Source organism: Notamacropus eugenii, chromosome 2 (assembly GCF_028372415.1).
Source record: "Notamacropus eugenii isolate mMacEug1 chromosome 2, mMacEug1.pri_v2, whole genome shotgun sequence".
Lineage (NCBI taxonomy): Eukaryota > Metazoa > Chordata > Mammalia > Diprotodontia > Macropodidae > Notamacropus > Notamacropus eugenii.
The window spans coordinates 386,831,554-386,851,656 of NC_092873.1; the positions used below are offsets into that span (position 1 = coordinate 386,831,554).

The window sequence follows — 20,103 nt, forward strand, 5'->3', positions numbered from 1 at the left end:
CAAAAGCATTACCATCTTTCCAGTTTTGCAGTTTCACAACCCCAGAGTCATACTTAACTCTTGAATTTTCTTTCCCTCCTGCCTCCTTTCCCAGCCCTTGAAGGAGATGGTAGAGTCAAATGGACAAATCTTGTTTCTTCCTCCACAGCACCTAATTCAGTGTCTGGTGTACAGTAAGCTGTTAATAAGAGATTTTTTTTCATTCATAAATTCACTGTATCACTGTATCTGTTTTTTTCTATTCAGAAAGCTATCACCCTAATTCAGGCCCTCATCACCTTTCATCTAGAATATTGCAGTAATCTTTTAAATATTGTCCCTGCTTCTCTTCCTTCCAGTCTGTCCTCCACACAGCTGCTAAATTGATATTTCTAAACCATAGGTCTGATCATGTCACTTCCCTGCTCAAGGAGGTTAATAGGCTCCCAGTCAGCTTCTAGGATAAAAATATAAACTCATCTGTTTGACATTTAGTTATTCACAATGTAACTAGAGCCTACTTTCCAGATTTTCACATTTCTAATCCTCACATATGCTACCTTCCAGCCTAACTTGTCTCTTTGCTGTTTTATGTGTATGACAAGGCATCTGGCCACTCACTGCTTTTACGCAAGCTTCCCTAATGCCTGTTGTGCTCTCCATCCTTACCAATACCTTTAGTTCCTTTCAAGCCCAACCCACTTGTCACCTATTACATAAGATATTTCCTGGTCTTCTCCTTAAAATTACTTTCTATTCACTTTGTATAAATTCTGTATTTGCTTATCTGTGTAATGTTGTATGTTTCCCAATAGGATGTAAACTCGTTGTAGGCAAGAAGTTTTGCTTTTATCTTTATTCCCAGTGCCTATCACAATGCCTTTGAAGCCTTGTTGAACTGAATCAAATTCATTCAGACTGACCTTCAGACTTTTTCAGGGAGATCAAAGAAAGAGGAGATATAAAATACTTTTATGGCCGATGCCTTCTTTTTTTTATTAGGTCAATCTTCTGATTTTAGTCTTCCCCTAATTTCTTTGAGTTTTTAGGATTTTAGAATAAAAAAATTTAGAGCTGGAAGAAATTTCAGAAGCCCTTGCATCTAACATTTGCATTTTTCAAATGAGGAATCTGAATCACTGAAATACAAAGTGACTTAAGACAAGGTTAGGAAGTGTCCCTAGCAAAATGTGAACCAGGATTTACTTTCAGTCCAGTAACCTATCCTGCATCCCATTTTGCCTCTCCTGAACACATTTCTTTTGACTGTTATGCAGTGCTCAAAAAATATGAAAAATGGGATAGTGTCTGAAGGAAGTAAGTGATTGCCTGGAAGTTGGGAGTTAAGCTTTGTTTTTAACTTTCCTGCATCCCTGTGTTGTCTGGTGGAATCTATTATTTTAAATGCCTAGGTATACTGATGTTTTATACTGTGGCAGATAATTTTTGTGACATATATTGAGATCTACAAATAAAAAAAGATGAAAACATCAAGTTGGAGTTGGGAAATTAGATTCTAGTTCCTGCTATACTCTTAATTAAATGTGTGATGTGGGGTAAGTTATTTAATCCCTCTGAGTCAGTTTCTTATTTGTAAAAAGGAAGGAATGATAATAGCAGGTAGCACGTTGCTTTGCAAAGATCTTCATATTTGATATTTCTTTTTAAAAGAATTATTTTAAACATTCTTTTCTTTTTAAATTTTGAGTTCCAAATTCTCTCCGTGTCGCCCATCTCTCCTCCACCTACTGAGAGGGCAAGCAAAATCATATCAGTTATACATGCGAAATCATGCAAAGCATTTCCGTATTAACCAAATTACCCGAAGAAAGAAAAAATAAAGCGAGAAAGTTGTACTTCAGTTTGTACTCAGAGTTCATCCATTCTCTCTGGAGGCAGATAACAGTTTTTCATCATGAGTCCTTTGGCATTGTCTTGGATCATTGTATTAATCAGAATAATCAAGTCTCTCACAGTTGATCACTGCAACATTACTCTTACTGTGCACAATTGACAGATTCTTCTCATTTCACTTTAAGTTCATTTAGGTCTTTCCATCTTTTTTTTTTTTTTTTTGGTGAAATGACCCCTCTCATCATATGCCACCTTTTGTTCATCCAGTCCCTAATTGATGATTGTCCCCTCAATTTCCAATTCTTTATCACCACAAAAAGAGCTGCTATAAATATTTTTGTACATTTAGCTACTTTTTCTTTGATCTCTTTGGGATACAGACTTCCTAGTGATTTTGTTGGGTCAAAGGTTATATACACAGTTTTATAGCCCTTTGGACATAGTTTCAAATTGTTCTCCAGAATGACTGGACTTATTCATAACTATACCACCAGTTTATTAGTCTATTTATTTCCCTCTACCCCTTCAGAATTTGTCATTTCTGATAGGTGTGAGGTGGTATCCTAGAGTTATTTTAATTTGTATTTTTCTAATCAATAGTGATTTAGAACATTTTTTAATATGACTATAGGTAGTTTTTATTCTTTCTTCTGAAAACTGCCTGTTCTTATCCTTTGACCATTTATCAATTGGGAAATGGCTCTCATTTTTATAAATTTGACTGAGTTCTATACTCAGTGTATATTTGAGAAGTGAGGCTTCTGTCAGAAAAACTTGCTGTAGAAATTTTTTATATTCATTGTCTGTGGTACCTTTTAGTAAAATATAGTTTCCCTGATTATATCTTTTAATTAGGTCTATTTTGCTTAATTAGCATTTTTCTTTGAGCCTTTGCTTGTTGCTGTCTTCCTGGTGTTGTCTTCTGAGTTTTAACCTTATTTGTACTACAATAATTTTTTGTGATCAAGTTTTTTTGTTTTTTTATTTTTTTGGAGGGAGTGTTGTTGTTTTAAATTTTTCCAGTTTATTTCTTGACTTTGAACTTTATGTTAAAGTTGGTCTGCTCATCTTTGGTTGGAGAAGCACTTTTGCAGACTTCAGGTTTCGTTTGCTGCTGTTTTCAGAGTTGGTTCTGGGGGTCTGCAAGTTTTTGGTGCTTTCAGGGTGCTGTGATGTGTGGGAAGAGGTGTGGTCACTGCTCTCCTGTTCTGTGCTCTAGTCTTTACTCAGGAAGGGCCCCTGTCCCTTGTGATCGACCACAAGTTCTCTCCACTCTAAAACCCAGAACTGTATGTGGGCAATAGAGTTGCCAATCAGCTCCAGTTGCACCCAGTGCCAGCAAAAGGTCCCCTGTAAACTCCTTCTGCCAGTTGTCTGGTGGCCTTACCTCCTGGGATGAAAGCTTTGGAAGCTGTTCTTGCTGTTGTTTTTGAAGACCTGGTACTGGTACTGTTGCTGTTGCACTCTGGACAGGCTTCCATCCTGTGTCACAGACCGTACCTGCCAACCTTCTAAGTTGTCTTAGGCTGAGAAAAGGTCTGTTTCTCACTTTTTGTTAGCTTTGCTGCTGTAAAATTTGATTTGAGGCATTTTTTAAAGTTGTTTGGAGGGGAATGTTGGGAGAGTTCAGCTGGGCTGCTACCTGTACTCTACCATCCTGGGTCCACCCACATTTGATCTTCACAGAAACATTGGGAAGTTGGTACTATTATTATCCCCATTTTACTGATGAGGAAACAAGCAGGCAAAGGTGAAGTGACTTGCCCCAAATTATATGGCCAGTAAGTGTCAGAAGCCAGGTTTGAACAGTCTTCCTGACCCCAGATCAAATACTCTAGCTACCTAGCTACCTCTATTGGTCATGTGGTCTTAATCTCTTTTTGTGTTATGAACTTCTTTAGTAGTCTGGTGAAGGCTATGGAATCCTTAGGAAAATTATTTTTTTGAATGCTTAAAAGAAAATACATAGGATTACAGAGGATAGCAATTATATTAAAATATAGTTGTCAAAAAATAAAAAAAATAAGTTCATGGACCTCAGGTTTAGAACAGCCTGAACTAGATGGTCTCTAAGGTCTCTATTTATATCAATTAAAAATTGATTCTTAAATAAATTCAATGGGAATCCTATTCCTGACCATGCTTTTATAGTCAGAAGTATTTTATTTTCAAAAGTATTTCTTTGCATCATAGAATTCTGTATCTGTAAGTGAGATTATCTAGTCCTCTTTTCATAGATCATTCTACTGAACCCTAGAAAGTTCAGGCAACTTGCCCAGTATTTAATGGTGGTAAAGCCAGAACTGGAACCCAGATCTCCTGCATCTTGTGTGGTCTGTTATTTCTATTCTGCTTCACTGTACACTGGGGTTCATTTGAATCAGTGACTTCTGTCTGCCATGAACCGTTTAATACGTTTTGCATGTTCTTTGGAAGAAAACCGATAGGATGAAACCACTTTTTTTTTCTTTTGAACTTAATCAGCACTAAGCAAGATGATGAGCATTTTCATATATAAATCCAAAAAGAGGACTATACATGCAATGGTAAATCTGTATTATGAACAACTAGCTATTCACTTTAATCATATAACAGATTCTCCAAAGCTGTCCTTCTTGTCTTTGTTTTCCACTGACCTTCATTCTGTTGTCTTGTATGCATTTTAAAAAATGCTTCAGTGACCTTTTTCAAACTTAAAAAAAAAGTTGTAAACCCATTGCTAGCCTCCTTCCTCCTCAGTGAACTCCCCATCCCTATGAAAGACATAGTACCTTTGTATCAGCCGTGCACAGTGAAGCTAAGCAATTCCCCATGTTGGCCATGTCCATAAATGCGTGTCTCATTCTGGACCTTCAGGTCCTCACTTCCGTGTCAGGAGGTCGGTAAAGCATTTCTGCACTGATTCTTTGGAGTCTGGATGGTTGTTTTGTGGGTCAGCGCTCTTAAGTCTTTCAAAGTTGTTTTTCTTCACAGTATTATTGCTATTATTATCAAACATTCTCTGTGTTCTCACTTCACTCTGCATCAGTTCATACAAGACTTTCCAGGTTTCTCTGAAACCATCCATTTCTTATGGCACACATGACATTGATGTACCATAGTTTGTTCAGCTGTTCCCTAACTCCCCTTTCCCCCTCTCTCACCCCCCCCCCCCCCCCGCTTTGACACTATAGAAAGAAGTGGTTTTAATATTTTTGTTTATACATGTCCCACTCTTCTTTCTTTTGGAAATCTTTAGGGTATGGGCCTAGTAGTAGTATGGTTGGGTTAAAGGTTATACACAGTTTACATACAGTTTTGAGTATAGTTCCTAGTTGCTTTCTAAAATGGCTAGACCACTTCACACCACCACTGATAATATATTACTGTACATGTTTTCCCATATCACCTCCAGCAGTAGCCATATTTGTCAATCTTATGAGTGTGAGATGGAGCTTTTGAGTTAATTTAACTTGCATTTCTCTTATTAGTGCTTTGAATGATTTTTTTCATATGATTGAAAACTTGGATTTCTCCCTTTGAGAACTACCTGTTCATATATTTTTATCATTTATCTGAACAAAGCAATTTTAAAAATGTTTTCTATCTCTGTATTTTTGTTATTACTTTAGATAAGTCTTTTCTTTTCCTTCTTGTCTTGATTTTGTAGCGTGACTTTTATATAAAGTTAAGTCCCTGTGAATTTTATTTCAGTCACCTCAGACACTTTTTCCTAGCTTCTGAACAGTGAAATCCCTGTTTCTTTATGCGTTCTGGACTTTTTTCATACCTGATTGCTAACATCAACCTCCATCCTGCTTGTATTATTTTTAATTACACCTTGTCTAACTTCTTAATTAGGTACACTGGCTAATTTACTATTTCAAGTACAGTATTAATAATCATTAAAATCAATGACTTAGGAACTCATTTTCCCCTCCCATTTTTCTTAATATGCAAAAGTAGTTTCTTAAATTTTTTTTCCACCTTGAAATGATAGGTAACAGTTTGATTTCAGTTCTTTGTCTTTTAACCTCCTCACTGCTTAAGACAGTGATGGCTGTCCTCATGCATAATACATCCAGAAACCAGTCATTTAAACTGATGGAGTAGAATGCTTTTGGAAAAGATTACAATTTTAATAGATTTATAGTTCTAAATGTTTTCTTTCACACTGTTCAGAGTAACTAAATATCAAACCTTCATAATGCTTAAATAAAATTAATTAGGTACTCTTTGTAGGCAGGACAGGAAGCATTTATTGTTTAGTATGTACCAGAATAGGACAGGTAGGTGGTACAGTGGATAGAGCCCTGGGCCTGGAGTGAGAAAGACCTGAGTTTAAATTTGGCTTTTAGATACTTAACTAGCTGTGTGACCTGGGCAAGTTATTTAACCCTGTTTGTCCCAGTTTCCCCATCCGTAAAATGAGCTGGAGGAGGCATGGTAAATCACTTTACTACCTTTGCCAAGAAAACTCCAAATAGGGTCACAAAGAGTCAGACATGACTGAGCAACAACGAAATGCACCAGGATTTATGGTAAGCTCTAAGGATACAAATACAGGCAAAAAGAGAGTCCCTACCCTCAATGAGTTTGTGTTCTAATCAGGCAAGACATAATACAAAAGGGAGCTGGAAAGAGGAGTAAGAGTGGTAATGGTGTTCAGGTCTGAGTAGTTGGAAGCACAGCTTATGTGTATTGTGACTTTGCCCTTCTCTTGGAGGTGTGCCATAGTATATTTGTGTGAAAGAAAGCTTTCTCAGTTCTCCAGGTGATTTTAGAAGGAGCATTCTGTAACATTAATACGAAGATGATGGATCCCATGACCTATGGTATTTGCATTCTGATTAACTCTCCTGTACCCCTCACAAATTCCTGCCCTTAAGAGGATTATCTTTGTCTTTCAAAGCAAAACTGTTGTTTTTGTATCTTCAGTTAAACATTCACCTTTTCTTTAGACTTACAAATCAAGTTTTTGAACTTTGAAACCATTAGGACAGCTGATATACTAGGTGGAGATCACCTAGTTCAGTTTTACCGAAGAGGAAGCTGAGAACCTGAGAGGTTAATTTGCCCAAATTCATTTAGTGAGTTTGTTTTTTTAAGGAGCAGTTCGGGATTAACACCCCAGGCCTAACTTTCTAATTTTCCCATTATACTGTAGTCCTAAAATGTCATTTAAAAAAGAAGAAAAGAAAAATGGACATGACTATTGTGAAGTCAGAATGATACACTGGTTAAACAGTTATTATTATTATTGTCTTACATTTAATTTGTAGCTTTTCTCAATTACATGTAAATGCAGATTTTTAACATTTACTTTTTAAAAAATTTTGAGTTCCATTTTCTCTCCCTTCCTCCCTCATTTTCCCCTCTCCTTTAGAAGGCAGTTTGATATAGATTATGCTTGTGCACTCATGCAAAAACATTTCCATATTAGCTGTGTTGCAGAAGAAAATGAAGACCAGAAACTCCCAAGAATAATAAAGTTGTTTTTTTTTTTTAAAATCCTTCCGTCTACATTCATAGACCCTCAGTTCTTTGGAGGTGGACAGCATTTTTCATCTCGAGTCCTTTGGAATTGCCTTGGATCATTATATTCATTAGAATAACTAAATCATTCACAGCTGATCATCTTGCTATTTCTGTGTACAATGTTCTTCTGGTTCTGCTCACTTCATTTTGTATTAGTTCATAGGAGTTTTCTCAGGTCTTTCGAAAACCATCCTGCTTGTTTTATAGCAAAATAGTATTTCATCACAATGGCTTGTTCAGCCATTCCTCAACTGATGGGCATCCCCTCAATTTCCAATTCTTTGCCATCAGAAAAAGAGCTACTGTAAATATTTTTGAACATATAGATCCTTTTCCTTTTTCTTTGATCTCTTTGGGGGACAGACCCAGTAGTGGTGTTGCTGGGTCAAAGGATATGCACAATTTTATAGTCCTTTGGGTGTAGTTTCAAATTGATCTCTGGAATGGAGAGCACCAACAATGATTTGTTGTTTCCCTATCCCCTTCTACATTTGTCGTTTCCCTTTTCTGTCAATTAGGTAATCTAATAGTTGTGAGGTGGTACCTCAGAATTGTTTTAATTTGCATTTCTCTAATCAATGGTGATTTAGAACATTTTTTCATATGACTATAGATTTGATTTTTTTGTTCTCAAAACTGCCTGTTTATATCTTTTTATCAGTGATCAAATGGAGAATGCCTCATATTCTTATAAATTCAGCAAAAGTTATTCCAAAAAAAATTTTAAGCGTATTTTTAAAATAAACGTATCCAGCAAAGCATAAAAATAGATTGGCTTACTTAAAAGCTTTGCCCTTTCATAATACACAACTTTCAACAGATCTGTTTCTTTGTGTATCCAACTAGATCTGGGGTTTTTAACTTTTTTCATATCATAGACCCCTTTAGTGACCTGGTGAAACCTATGAACCCTATTCTCAGAATGATGTTTTTAAATTATTGAAAGAAATGCTAAATTTTACTTAGAGGTTAGTGAAAATAAAAATGTAATTTTTTCTCTTCCAAATTCATGGACCCATTGAAATTTATCCATGGACCCCAGGTTAAGAACTTCTATCCCAGATAATCTTGCAAACTCATAAAATATTTTGGAATTATAAATGCAGTTTTCAAGGAAGCAGGGTCTTTTCACCTTTGTGTACTTTGCACATCTAGTTATTTATGTGTTTGATATTCATTTTGGGGACTTGGTTTATCATAATCTTTTGCTGTTTCCTACATCGTCCCTGTGAAGTACAAAGGGCATTAGTGCCTTTGCCAGGGAGCAATTCAGTCAGGGTGATGATGACAGATCTGGGATCAGAAATAAGTTGTTCAAATGTTTCCCTTGTTGCTAGATCCACTGAGTCATAATGTTTCCTATTTTGATCCCAGATTGCAAAAGACCCAGAAAAAGAAACTGTTTGTGGTTGGCTAGATGTCAGAAACATCTGATCTCTTACAGAAGAGCAAAGTATGAAAACTGATAAGGAGAGTTTCAAGGCCTTTTCAGATTTTTATCCTTATGATTTGCAAGGTAGAACAGAACCCTTTTTCTCCAAGTAATCCAAGGTGTTCTACAGATCTTAAATTGTCTAAGAGGTATCAACTCTCATGCCATATATTTCCCACAAAGGTGGTAAAGTGGATTTATTAAATCTTTTCCTTCACTCAGAGTATTAGAAATAAAATAACACGTAGATAGCTGCTGGGGATTGGAATGGTTGTTTGTTTAGCTGGTGTAGCAAAAAGGGGTCGCTTATCAGGGTCCTTTATTTCTTTGATGCTTCATGGGGAAAAAGCACTGAAAAAAGAAAGAGAAGATAGATTAAAAAATAAATAACATACAGTAACCTGATGCTGGATAGCTACCAATATGAGTATGTCATGTGAATTACAGAATTCGGGATGGAGGCAACTTCAGCAACCATCTGTTCCAACCCATACTTAACTATGAGCCTGGGTAAGTTAGGTAATCTTTTGGACCCTCAGTTAATTCATCTGGAAAATGGGGATAATTGTAGTAGCTCCCAGAGTTGTTGTGAGGATCAGATGAGATAATGTCTTTAAAGTTTTAAAGTCTTGTAAACCTTAAAGCACTCTGAGTACAACTTAGATGAATACCAGCTTATCAAAAGCTAATACTTTGCATGACAGAATCAGGCTTTCAAATTATCCTCAGTACTAGAATAATAAGCCAAAACCCAGAAGATGACATTTGCACAATTATAACATAGGGAACCTGTTTTGCCAGTTTAATGAGCAAAAACCTTGGGATTCTTAGTTCACTGTGAGATAAGCTAATATATTGTTAGTCTGAGTTAATAATATGTTTATAGTGTCCAGATCCAGGGAACTAATACTTCACTTGTGTTCTACAGTAGTCAGATTGCATATGAAGTAGTGGTTATCCCACATCTGAAGTGGTGTGCCCATTTTTGGCACCATGTGTTGAGGAACTTTGCTAGATTCTGCTACTTATCATCAACTAGGTCATTTTGACCCTGGAACAGTTTCATGGAGAGACAAACCTACAAATGCATTTACTTCATCCATCTATCCAATTGTTCATTGGATAGGCATTTATGGATTGACTAGTCTATACAGGGGGTGGCTAGGTGGTGCAGTGGATAGAGCACCAGTGCAGGAGTCAGAAGGACCTGAGTTCAAATGTCACCTCAGACACTTGACACTCACTAGCTGTGTGACCTTGCGCAAGTCACTTAACCCCAGTTGCCTCATCCTGGGTTATCTCCAGTCATCCTGATGAATATCTGGTCACTGGATTCAGATGGCTCTGGAGGAGAAGTGAGACTGGTGACCGGCACAGCCCCCCCTCACTCAAAACAAAGTCAAGTGCAAGTCATATCATTATTTCTTTGATGGCATGGTCTTCTTTGGCAACGAAGGAAGAACATACACCTGTGTGATCTTATAAGCAAGTCACTTAACCTCTTTGGGCCCTTGTTAATCTGTAATATGAGGGGGTTGCATTTGTTATCTCTAAGCCCCCTTCTAGCCCTATATCTGTGATCCTGTACAGCTCAGGGAACAACATCTGAAATCTAAGAATTAAAGCAATAGCTGTTGTAGGTAGAGTGAGAAAAGTTGACTTTCAACACTCCAGGAGTGTCTTTTCATTTAGAGATAGCTACCTAGAATCCATGTTGTATTTGAAATGATTGAAGGAAATGGCACATGATGGCTGTCTTCAGACATTTTGAGCTGTCATAAACAACAGAAAGTAATTTTTTTTTTTGCTTTAAAGGGGAGAACTTAGATCAACGGGTGAAAGTTACAAAGACAAATTTTGATGGAATATAAGGAAGGACTTTCTAATAGTTTATAGTAATAAATTCCTTATCATTGTAAATTTTCAAGATAGAGGTTTAAAATCTGTTTTGAATCTTTGTTTAAAGCAGAATTGATAAACAGGTAGCCAGTGTTGCCAAAATCAGATGAAAATGTAATTGGAAAATATTTAACAAAATAAATAAAAGTATACCAAAACATAGATAACATGGCATTTTAAAACTAAGTTAATATACGGCCTGCAAGGATCTTTATGTATAGAATAGTCCCCCACTGCTTTGTGTTTGTATTTGAGTTTGGTAATACTGATTTAGAGGAGATCCTAGCATTTAAGGGGAGATTAAGGTCCCTGATAGCTCTGAGTCCTTGATCTACATTTAGCTGTTCTATCATTATTTCAAACTCATATACTTAAGATCAAACTAATTTTCTTTGAATAAAGGTATCTTCCTTTTGAATTCTTGTTTCCTACCAATGGTATAACAATCCTAGTCACTCAGACACACACACACACACACACACACACACACACGCACCGCACGACCTTTGTATCCTTGGCTCTTCATTCACCTTTCCCTACCTTCTCTCCCTTACCCCTCCATCCCCTTTGGCGGTCAGGAGTAAAGTCCTATTAATTTTTCATTTTAGTCTTTTCTCATTTTTCCCTTTCTACTAAGCCCTATCATGCATGCTTCATTGTAATCCGCAGGTGACCTTAACTTCTCAAAGGATATGCCAGCAGAGGACAAGCTCCGGTGGGTTTTGTTATGTTAGAAGGGCTTCAAGTATGGTCCCCGTACTACGTTTTGAGGACCAGTGTTATGGAAAAGCTCATCAGCCTCAGAAAAGCTCATTGTCAGACTAGCCACTCGGGGATAAATTATTTGGCCATTGCAACTCATGGAAAAAAAGAAAATGTGTACGTAGTGATTTGCATTGGTAAAGTAAGTCCTCACATTCAAGGAGATCTTACAAACACAGTGACTGGTACATACTAAGTGCTTAGTAAATGTTTCTCCTTATAAGCAAAATAGATTGATCCCAGATCCATTGAAGTAAATTTCCTTTTCCATTCTTGCTGCTATCACTCTGTTTCTGGCTCCTATTATTAGTCTTTTGCTTGTATTGTTACTGTGGCCTCTTAATTAGTCTTCCCATCAAATTGGTTTTTTCACATTCCAGCCTGTCTCACACACTGACTGCTACCCAGTTGGCCTCCCTGAAACATTGCTTTGATTCTGTCACTTCCCTGCTTAAAAACCTTAAATGTCCCCTCATTTGAGAAAAGATAAAAATCCTAACCCCTGACTTTCTGTGACTTCCATTATCTGGTTCCATTTTGAGGCCTTCTTATCTCCCTAACAGGAGGCTTTCCCTCCCAGTGTCCTTGTCTTGTACTTTCTTTCCCCCATGTCTTCATCTATGCTACCCTGTCTGCCAAAAATGCCCTTTTTCTTTCTTTCTGCCAATATGGGTTCTGCCCAACCTTCAAGATCCAGTTCAGATCCTCCCTCCTTTATGAAGCCTTCCCTGACCTCTAGCCCCCAAGGAACTCTTTCTTTGAACTTTTAAGTTGTTAAATAAGACATACATGACTGGAAAGTTCTCTTTCCCAAACAAAATGTCAAGTCTTTGACAGTACAGGCCAAGTTTACACTGCTTTGTTTCCCTGACAATGCCTTCCTAACACACTGTGCTTGGTACATGGGAGTTGCTTGACAAATATTTGCTGGTTGGTTAATGTGGAGTTTTTCATTAGTTCCTGAGAGAACTTTTTCCTCATGATCTTGAATTTCCCTCTTGTGGATTATTTTTCTGTTCTCTCATTTTTACCTCTTGAATGTACTTATCTGTGCAGGTGGAATATGCTCTCTTGATAATGAGGTAAAAGATGTTACCATGCATCTGTACTTATATAATTATCACCAACAAGATTGCTGATTACACTAAGTGAGTTACATGTGAGGCAGTCCTGAATTTTTTATAACTTTAAGACAGGCTTAAATACTTGATTAAATGCCATGAATTCAGTGGGAGAGAAATAATCAGAAAAGTTTCTGTTTTGCAGAGGCATCTTTTTTGAACTTTCACGATTCTTCAGACTGTGAGCCAAAAGGATCACCACCCTGTGACTCCTTGCTTTCCCTGAATGCTGAAAAGATTCTGGTATGTCTCTACTATCCATGCTTTCTGTTTCTTGCGGCCCAATTAAAGGGTGAAATTCTAGATACTCTAAGTTGGTTGTGTGCATTGACCAAAATTTCGTTCTAATTGTCCGTATGGATACAATCTAGTATCATAATCAGTAGTCATCTGAAATTGGATCTAGATTGAATCATTGGGTATGAATTAGGTAAGTTGGTCCTCCTAGGTCATATGACTTTTCATTGAGTATCATAGGTGAGAGGCTGAACATCCATGATTCTTAGGGGGGAAGACCTTATAATTTAGAGGGAAAGCATAATCTAATTTTTTTCCAGCTCTGATTTACTTAGGTCTCTTGATTGTATATATTCAGTTGTGCAAGAGGGTTCCCTCTTCTACTCCAAGGTTGAATAGCAGTGCAGCTTTCATAAGGTTCAACTCACACATTGGAATGTATCCCATATCCTACACAGGGAAAAGTTACTAAACAACTTTCTAGATAATTACATATCCAGAATGTTCTTATTCACAATTCAGATTTCTACCTGGGCAAACTTAAATCTACATGGGTTTGATGTGATTCTTTTAAGATTCTTCTAAATGTGCCTAGTATTTTAGACAGTCATTCTCTTGACCTTTAAAAAAGGTTTTGTCTCAGTGCCAGTATCATTGAAAATAATTGGACTTGACAAACCAGAAAATGATCAACTATCTCAACCCACTTTATAGTTTTCATATAATATCTGTGAACACTAACCCATTTCAGTAATCTTTAGGAGAATCAATCTCATTGATTTCCATCATTTATTTTCTGTAAGTTAAAAGTTTGATTGTTCTGCCAGTCATCATTATATGCACATTTATATGTTGTTGACTTAATATTTACAAAGTCCTTAGTGCCTATTCCCCAATATTATAACTAATATAAGTTTTTAGTCTCTCATTTTACACGGAAGGAAAAGTTAGACTTGAAGAGGAATAAGTTACTTGTTTGGAGTCATGCAAGCTCTGAGTGTCATGGCTGCTGTTTAGACTGAGGTCTCCTCTCCCAAGTCCAGTGCTCTTTAGTTATGCTGTATGCTTCAGCGTAATGCTAGGTGAACAATAATAAGTTCACATATAGCTTACAATCAAGGATGTTTTTGTGTACACTTAATATTGAAACTGTCATAGTAAATGTTCTTTGCCATAATTTTCCTTTCTTCTTCTTCCTCTCTCTTTCTCTTTTTTCTTTCCTTTTCATCTACTTTATTTCATATTCCCACCACATCACAACAATGATGACTTCCTAATTTAAACTGAAAACTTTTGGGATTCTAAAAAGGTATGTGTCTTTGGGGATAGGGGAGGAGATTGTGTCACAACCTGAGAAGTTGGGAGGATGAGGAGGAGACATGTCAGTGGATAGTCTTGATAGGGCTCTTGAAGTTGCCTACTGCTTGAATCTATAGTTGATAGGCCATGGGATAAATCTTGAAGGCATATAGCTTGGGTAAGTGTTGTTTGGCATGTCACTTGTATTCAGGCTGCACCTTGAAGAGCATATGGAGAAAGTCAGTTCCAAAGTAAGCACTACCTGTGTGCCAGTGCCAGGACAACTTGGGTGTGTAAACATCCATGCACTTGGGATAGTAAAGCTTTACCATTGCCTCACTAGTATTTTTGACAGTCCAATGGGGAACATGGGATGGTTTTCACAATATACACAGGGACAGTCTCCCTGCTGGTATTTTTCCAACATCTGGATGGTACCCTACTTTGTGAGCATGTAGTGGGCATGGATCAGTCTATATAGGATCTTACCTGTCTGCTCAATTAGGTTACTCTGGTTGGAGTTGTTCTCCAACCCCTCAACAGGTTCCAAATCAAGGATCATGTCTGGTAGCTGCCTATAGTGGGGCTCCTATTAGTTGAGCCTTATGAGATTGAACTTGTTCTGGATATAGGCTTCATCCACTACATAGAAGAATTCATTGCTATGGATACTACAGAGCCACAAGATCCATGGTACATCAGTGAACTGGGACTGGGGAGGGAGAGGGAGTTGTTCCCAGAGGTGGCCATGGCAGCAGCCTTTGCCATCATTTTCAAAGTCTCTTTGGAACACTTTCTTAACCAAATTTTCTATGATATCCCCCAATGAAATTATGATTATTTGATTTGGAAGTTATTGGAGTTCAAAAAAACCAAATTCATTATGGCCGTTCCAAAGCTAGGCCATGTTGGTAGATGAATGGCAATCAGAACCTGAATGGATGTATGTGTATTGATTTAAAATGAGGAAGTCAAAGTGATTTTGTGGCAATGAAGATGTTACTTGCGGCCCGTAAGTGTTCTGATGCTGTAAGACATGTACCCAAAACTCATGGAAGGGACCTTAGAGATTATGTAGTTAAATTGTCTCATTTTACAGAAGAGGAAACAGATTTAGAGAGGTAGTGACTTGCTCAAAATTACACAGGTAATAAGAAATAGCTGGGATTTGAGTCTGGGTTCTCTTTTTTTAAAAAATAAATTTATGTTGATCTTCCTCCCTTCCTTCCTTCCTTCGTTCCTTTACACTATCATAATTTCCCTCAGTATATTTCCCTGCCCTTCCCTCCTAGAGGGCCATTCCTTACAATAAAATAATATTTTTAAAGACAAAAAAAGAGAAAGAAATGAAAAGAAGAAAAAATCAGCATGATTGATCAGTACATTGAAAAAGTTTGAAAATATGTGTTTTAATAACACTTGTTGGCCTCCCACCTCTGCAGAGGGTTGGGGTGGGAGTGTCTTCTCATGTCTCTTTTTTTTGCAACATTTATTTTTTTGAGTGTGGTTCTTTCATTTACTTTGACATAGTCACTGTGTATATTGTTTTCTTGGCTCTGCTTACTTTAGTCTGCATCCAATCATGTGGATCTTGCCAGGATTCTCTGCAAACATCACATTCATCATTTCTCACAGTACAATAATATTCCTTTCCATCCATGTACCACAGTTTGTTTATCCATTTCCCAATCAATGGAGCCCAGGTTCTCTTAACTCCAAATCCATCGTTATTTCCATTACACTACAATTGTATTGTCATTTGCTATCATGATCTTCTTGTAGATTTTGAGTGATGCCATATGGTTTTTTAAGTTATATGGTGGGGGTAGAAACCAAGATAGACAATTGTTTTATATCCATACCCTTAAGAGAACTCAATTATTTAAAATATATTGTAAGTCAGTATTCTTAAATTGTCAGTTAATTTCAAGTTTGCTTAATAAGAAGGCAACATCGTTGAAACATTTAAGTGCTTTATATATTGATTAATAGAGATGTGTATATTTGTGGCACATTTCCATCATCATTTATTATCTCTGTGTACAGAAGGTGTTATATTTTTAGTGTAAAAGATAGAAAGCTAGTTTTCTGCGTCATGATTTCTACCTAAGGTCATCTATTTAGAACTAGAAGGGACCTAGGTCAGCTAGGGTCCACCCTTTTGTTTTGCAGATACAGAAACTGAAGCCCAGGGACACTGAATGACTTGCACAAGGTTATTCAGTTAGTAAGGGCAGCTAGGTGGTGTGGTGGATAGAGCACTGGCCCTGAAGTCAGGAGGATCTGAGGTCAACTCCAGCCTCAGGCACTTGACGCTTACTAGCTGTGTGACATTGAGCAAGTCACTTAACCCTGATTGCCTTGCTTTCACCCCCCAAAATAAGATAAACAGTTAGTAAATCACAGAACCAGGTTCTGAGCCTTACTTCCTCTAGCTTCGTGTTCACTAATTTGTTCTCCATTAATTTGTTCATTCTTGACTTTGGACTTACATTATTTTACTGCTTGCTTTTGTTTTTCCTAACACAGCTAATTTAAATTATCCGTATAGCCTGTTTGGTCATTTTTAATGTCATTTGGCAATTCTCTTTTGTGTTATTTTTTTTTTAAACACATATATTTGTAAATTCACCTAGATTTACATTTACTCCTTAAGCAGGAATATATTCTATATAATATCTGTACAGCGTAAATTTTGCACTTTACCCATTGCTGTTAGAACAGCTTTGATTCAGGGCTCTACCTTAAGCGTCTGCCTACTTCCTAGCCCATCACCAGGCGCTTATTAAGTATTCGCCACATGGCGCAGGCACTGCTCATTGTGGAGAGTCTGGGTCTGCCAAGGAGACAGCCACTACCTCCTTTTCTCTTCTGTGTCATGGTGCAGAGGAAAGACTGCTGGATTTGAACTCAAGATTTTGCTGCTAAGCTCTATCTCTGAGATCCAAAGAGCAGCAAAAAAGGCCATAGCAGATGTGTTTAGACATACCAGTAACCTGCTTGGCATGAACACTTCAGGTTCTGTATTTGCAACTGCTCCACAAAGAGGAAGGAAAAGTATTCTGGTCACACCCAGCCACACAGGACATGACACGTCCCTTCGATTTTCTTAAATCTGTTAAGTTTTTAAGTGTACTTGGATGCAGTCAATCAACAAACATTTATTAAGGACCTACTATGTGCCAGGCATGAAGAGTAAAGTAATCCCTTCTCATAAAGAGCTTATATTCTAATGGGGGGAGAGTATGTAGATATGTGCAGAATAAATATAAAGAGAATATACACAAGTAAATTCAAAGTAGTTAAATACAACATTGTTAGGAAAAGCTTCATGTAGAAAGTGGTCCTTGAGCTGTAGAAGAGAGGGATTCTCTGAGGCAAAGGTGAAGAGGGAATGCATTCCAGGCATGGGGAATGACCAGTGCAAAGGCAGAGAGGGACAACAGATAGAGTGTCATGTGTGAAAATTAGGGAGGCTGGTTTGCCTGAAGCCCAGAGTTTAGGACGGAGAATAATGTCCCTCGAGGTTGGAGAAATAGATTGGGGTCAGTTCATGAAGGATTTTAAAAGCTGAACAGTGGAGTTCTTGTTTTATCATAGAGGCAGTAGTGGACTCCTTTAGTTTCAGAAGTACCCCATTTCTGAGGCAGAAATAGAATGGAAATGATGTCACTTCTCTTTTAAATTATCAAAGTCTCTCATGAAAAAGCAAAGCATGAATATTTCAGTGACAGAGGAAAGTGAGAGCAGATAGGGGAGGGAGAGAGAGAGACAACTTGAGTCCTTGGCCAATTTGAGTTCCTCTTCCAAAGGATCTCTGTCATTTAATAAGACAATCCAAAATGGAGGTGCCATATGAAAATTTCTCCAATAGATTCCTGCAGTATAAAGGCCAGTCTGGTATGAGGTTACTGCAAAGTTTTTCTAACATACCTTATGCAAATAAAGTAGCTGCTTGTATGAGCCCTTAATATGTGTGACTTCCCAAATTATATATTTAGGGTCTATTGTAAATCAAACTCTTAGTGTACGTAGAGGCCAAGGCCTCTCTCAGGGTTGGGGAACCTGTGGCCTCGAGGCCTTCAAGTGCAATCCTTTGACAGAATCCAAACTTCACAGAACAAATCTTTTTATTAAGTACAAATTCTTTTATTAAGAACAAATCCCCTTAGGATTTGTTCTATGTAGTTTGGATTCAAAGGCCTCACTTGAGGACTTAGAGGGCCACATGGGGCCTCGAGGCCACAGGTTCCCCACCCCTGCCCTTTCCACCAAGAGTCTAGACTCATGGTTTAGATCAGTGCTTCTTAGACTGTGGATTGTGAAAATGGATGGTATGTGGAAAAAGTTTAAGAAGTCCTGCTTTAGATCTTATCATGGGAGCTAATTCATAAGAGTCAGTTTCTTTGGCCCATTTCCCTCACCTGTTGTTGCTCAAGGAAATTTCTCAGAATAAATCTTAAGCATAGCTCATACTTGGGCAGTTCCCTTTCCACTGGATCTACCCTGCCTGAGTAACTGAATTTGTTCACCCAATAGGACTCTGTTTGAGAATCATGTACAAGGTGAAGGAGTCCAGAAGAAAAATAAAAACTTAATCTTTCTTAAGTACTTTTCTCATTTCTGTCTTTTCCTTTGAGCCTTTCTTTTGGAGTGCAACAAAGGAAAAAGAACCAGATTTCTTTATATCAGTCTTTTCCCTCTTCTCATCTTGAGTTAGCAACACAAGAGATTACATGTGTTCACCTAAAACTTCTCTATCTCAGAGACTAGAGTTTTTGATATTGGAACTTACGAATCTGAAAGTTGGTAGCAGCCAGGGCTCTGAGAGACTTCTAGAAAAGTATATGGCAGAGGCAGACAGTTGAGTCCTCATTTGACCTAAGGTCACGTATTCCCAAGTTTGAGAGATTGCAAATTTAAAGGCTCAGGGATTGAATTTTCTAGAGGAAGAGCGGGATTTCCTGATGCAGCATTGTTCCTTGAAGACAGAAGAGATTAGTCCATAGTTCCTAAGCTATATCCTACTTGGAAAGCAAACCCAGTGTGTAAATTAGACCTTGGAGGTCTGATGTGAAGTAAATTGCTTGTTTAGCTATTCCTAAAGTATATTTATCTGGTAGGAGTTTAAACCCACAGGGTAGTGCTATGAATCTTGTGGGGACTATACAGGACTCTGGGAAAGAGGCATTCCCTGGAATGTCAAAGGGTCACCTTAATAGCAACCCCAAATTCACTTCCTTTTAGAGTTAGGGAGAATTGATGGCACTGTTCAAGTGTTTTATGTGTTTCTGAATCTGTTTATGTATTCCTGGGAGTCCTTTGAGTCTTTCACATTTTGGGTAGAATAAAGACTACACAATTTGCATGTGCTTCTGTGAGTGTTTGGGAGCTGGAGATACCTTAGATACCTTTTACTGGTGGAGTCTGGATATGAGCTTTATTTGAGCTTTGTCTCAAGAGATTTCCTAGAGTAATTCAAAGTGAGGACAGCATGCCAAAGTGAGAAACTAACCTTCATGGAACAGAACCCCCAAGATTGCACTGGGTCCATATGAACCTAGAGTCTTAGGGAGACCTTGGACCATGGGTTATAGCTGTATTTCCAAAGGTGGCTTTTGTCTAGACCTCAGAGTAGCGATGGCGAATCAGTGAAGCTTTTCTGACAAGGTATCTTTGTAGGTTGCATCAGACGGATTTTAAGCAGTGACTTGTATTTTAACCAGCCGCTTTTTTCTTTACCTGTTAGACTGTCACCATATAATCTGAATATTAACAAGGATTTGGGGGCATCTATGGTAAGATTACCAATGGAAATCACTTTCTCAATAATTTAATTGAACTAAATGATTTACAGGATCTCTCCTAGCTGATGTACATCAGCTGTTATCTTAAAAGCACAAAAGTCTATTAGAAGAGTGTTAAAAATGTTTAAGATAAGTGGTCCTATGGGTAGAGTTCTGGGCCTGGAGTTAGGAAGCCCTGAGTTCTAATGCAGTCTCA

At 37.7% G+C, this 20,103-nt stretch overlaps 1 protein-coding gene and 1 pseudogene across 5 annotated transcripts in view; one reads left to right on the top strand and one right to left on the bottom strand.

Annotated features, from left to right (window-relative positions):
* Nucleotides 1-20,103, top strand: part of TTC13 (tetratricopeptide repeat domain 13) — an 82,471-nt gene that overhangs the window by 3,922 nt on the left and 58,446 nt on the right. For all 5 annotated transcript variants that reach the window (XR_011975400.1, XM_072647454.1, XM_072647455.1 and 2 more), the window contains exon 2: nt 12,710-12,807. Coding sequence is in view for 4 of the 5 variants with exons in the window: in XM_072647454.1 (XP_072503555.1) it covers nt 12,710-12,807 (98 nt within the window). In the remaining variant the exon portion in view is untranslated. The remainder of the gene's footprint in view (nt 1-12,709; nt 12,808-20,103) is intronic.
* On the bottom strand, nt 14,184-15,723 carry LOC140530459 (casein kinase II subunit beta pseudogene; annotated as a pseudogene).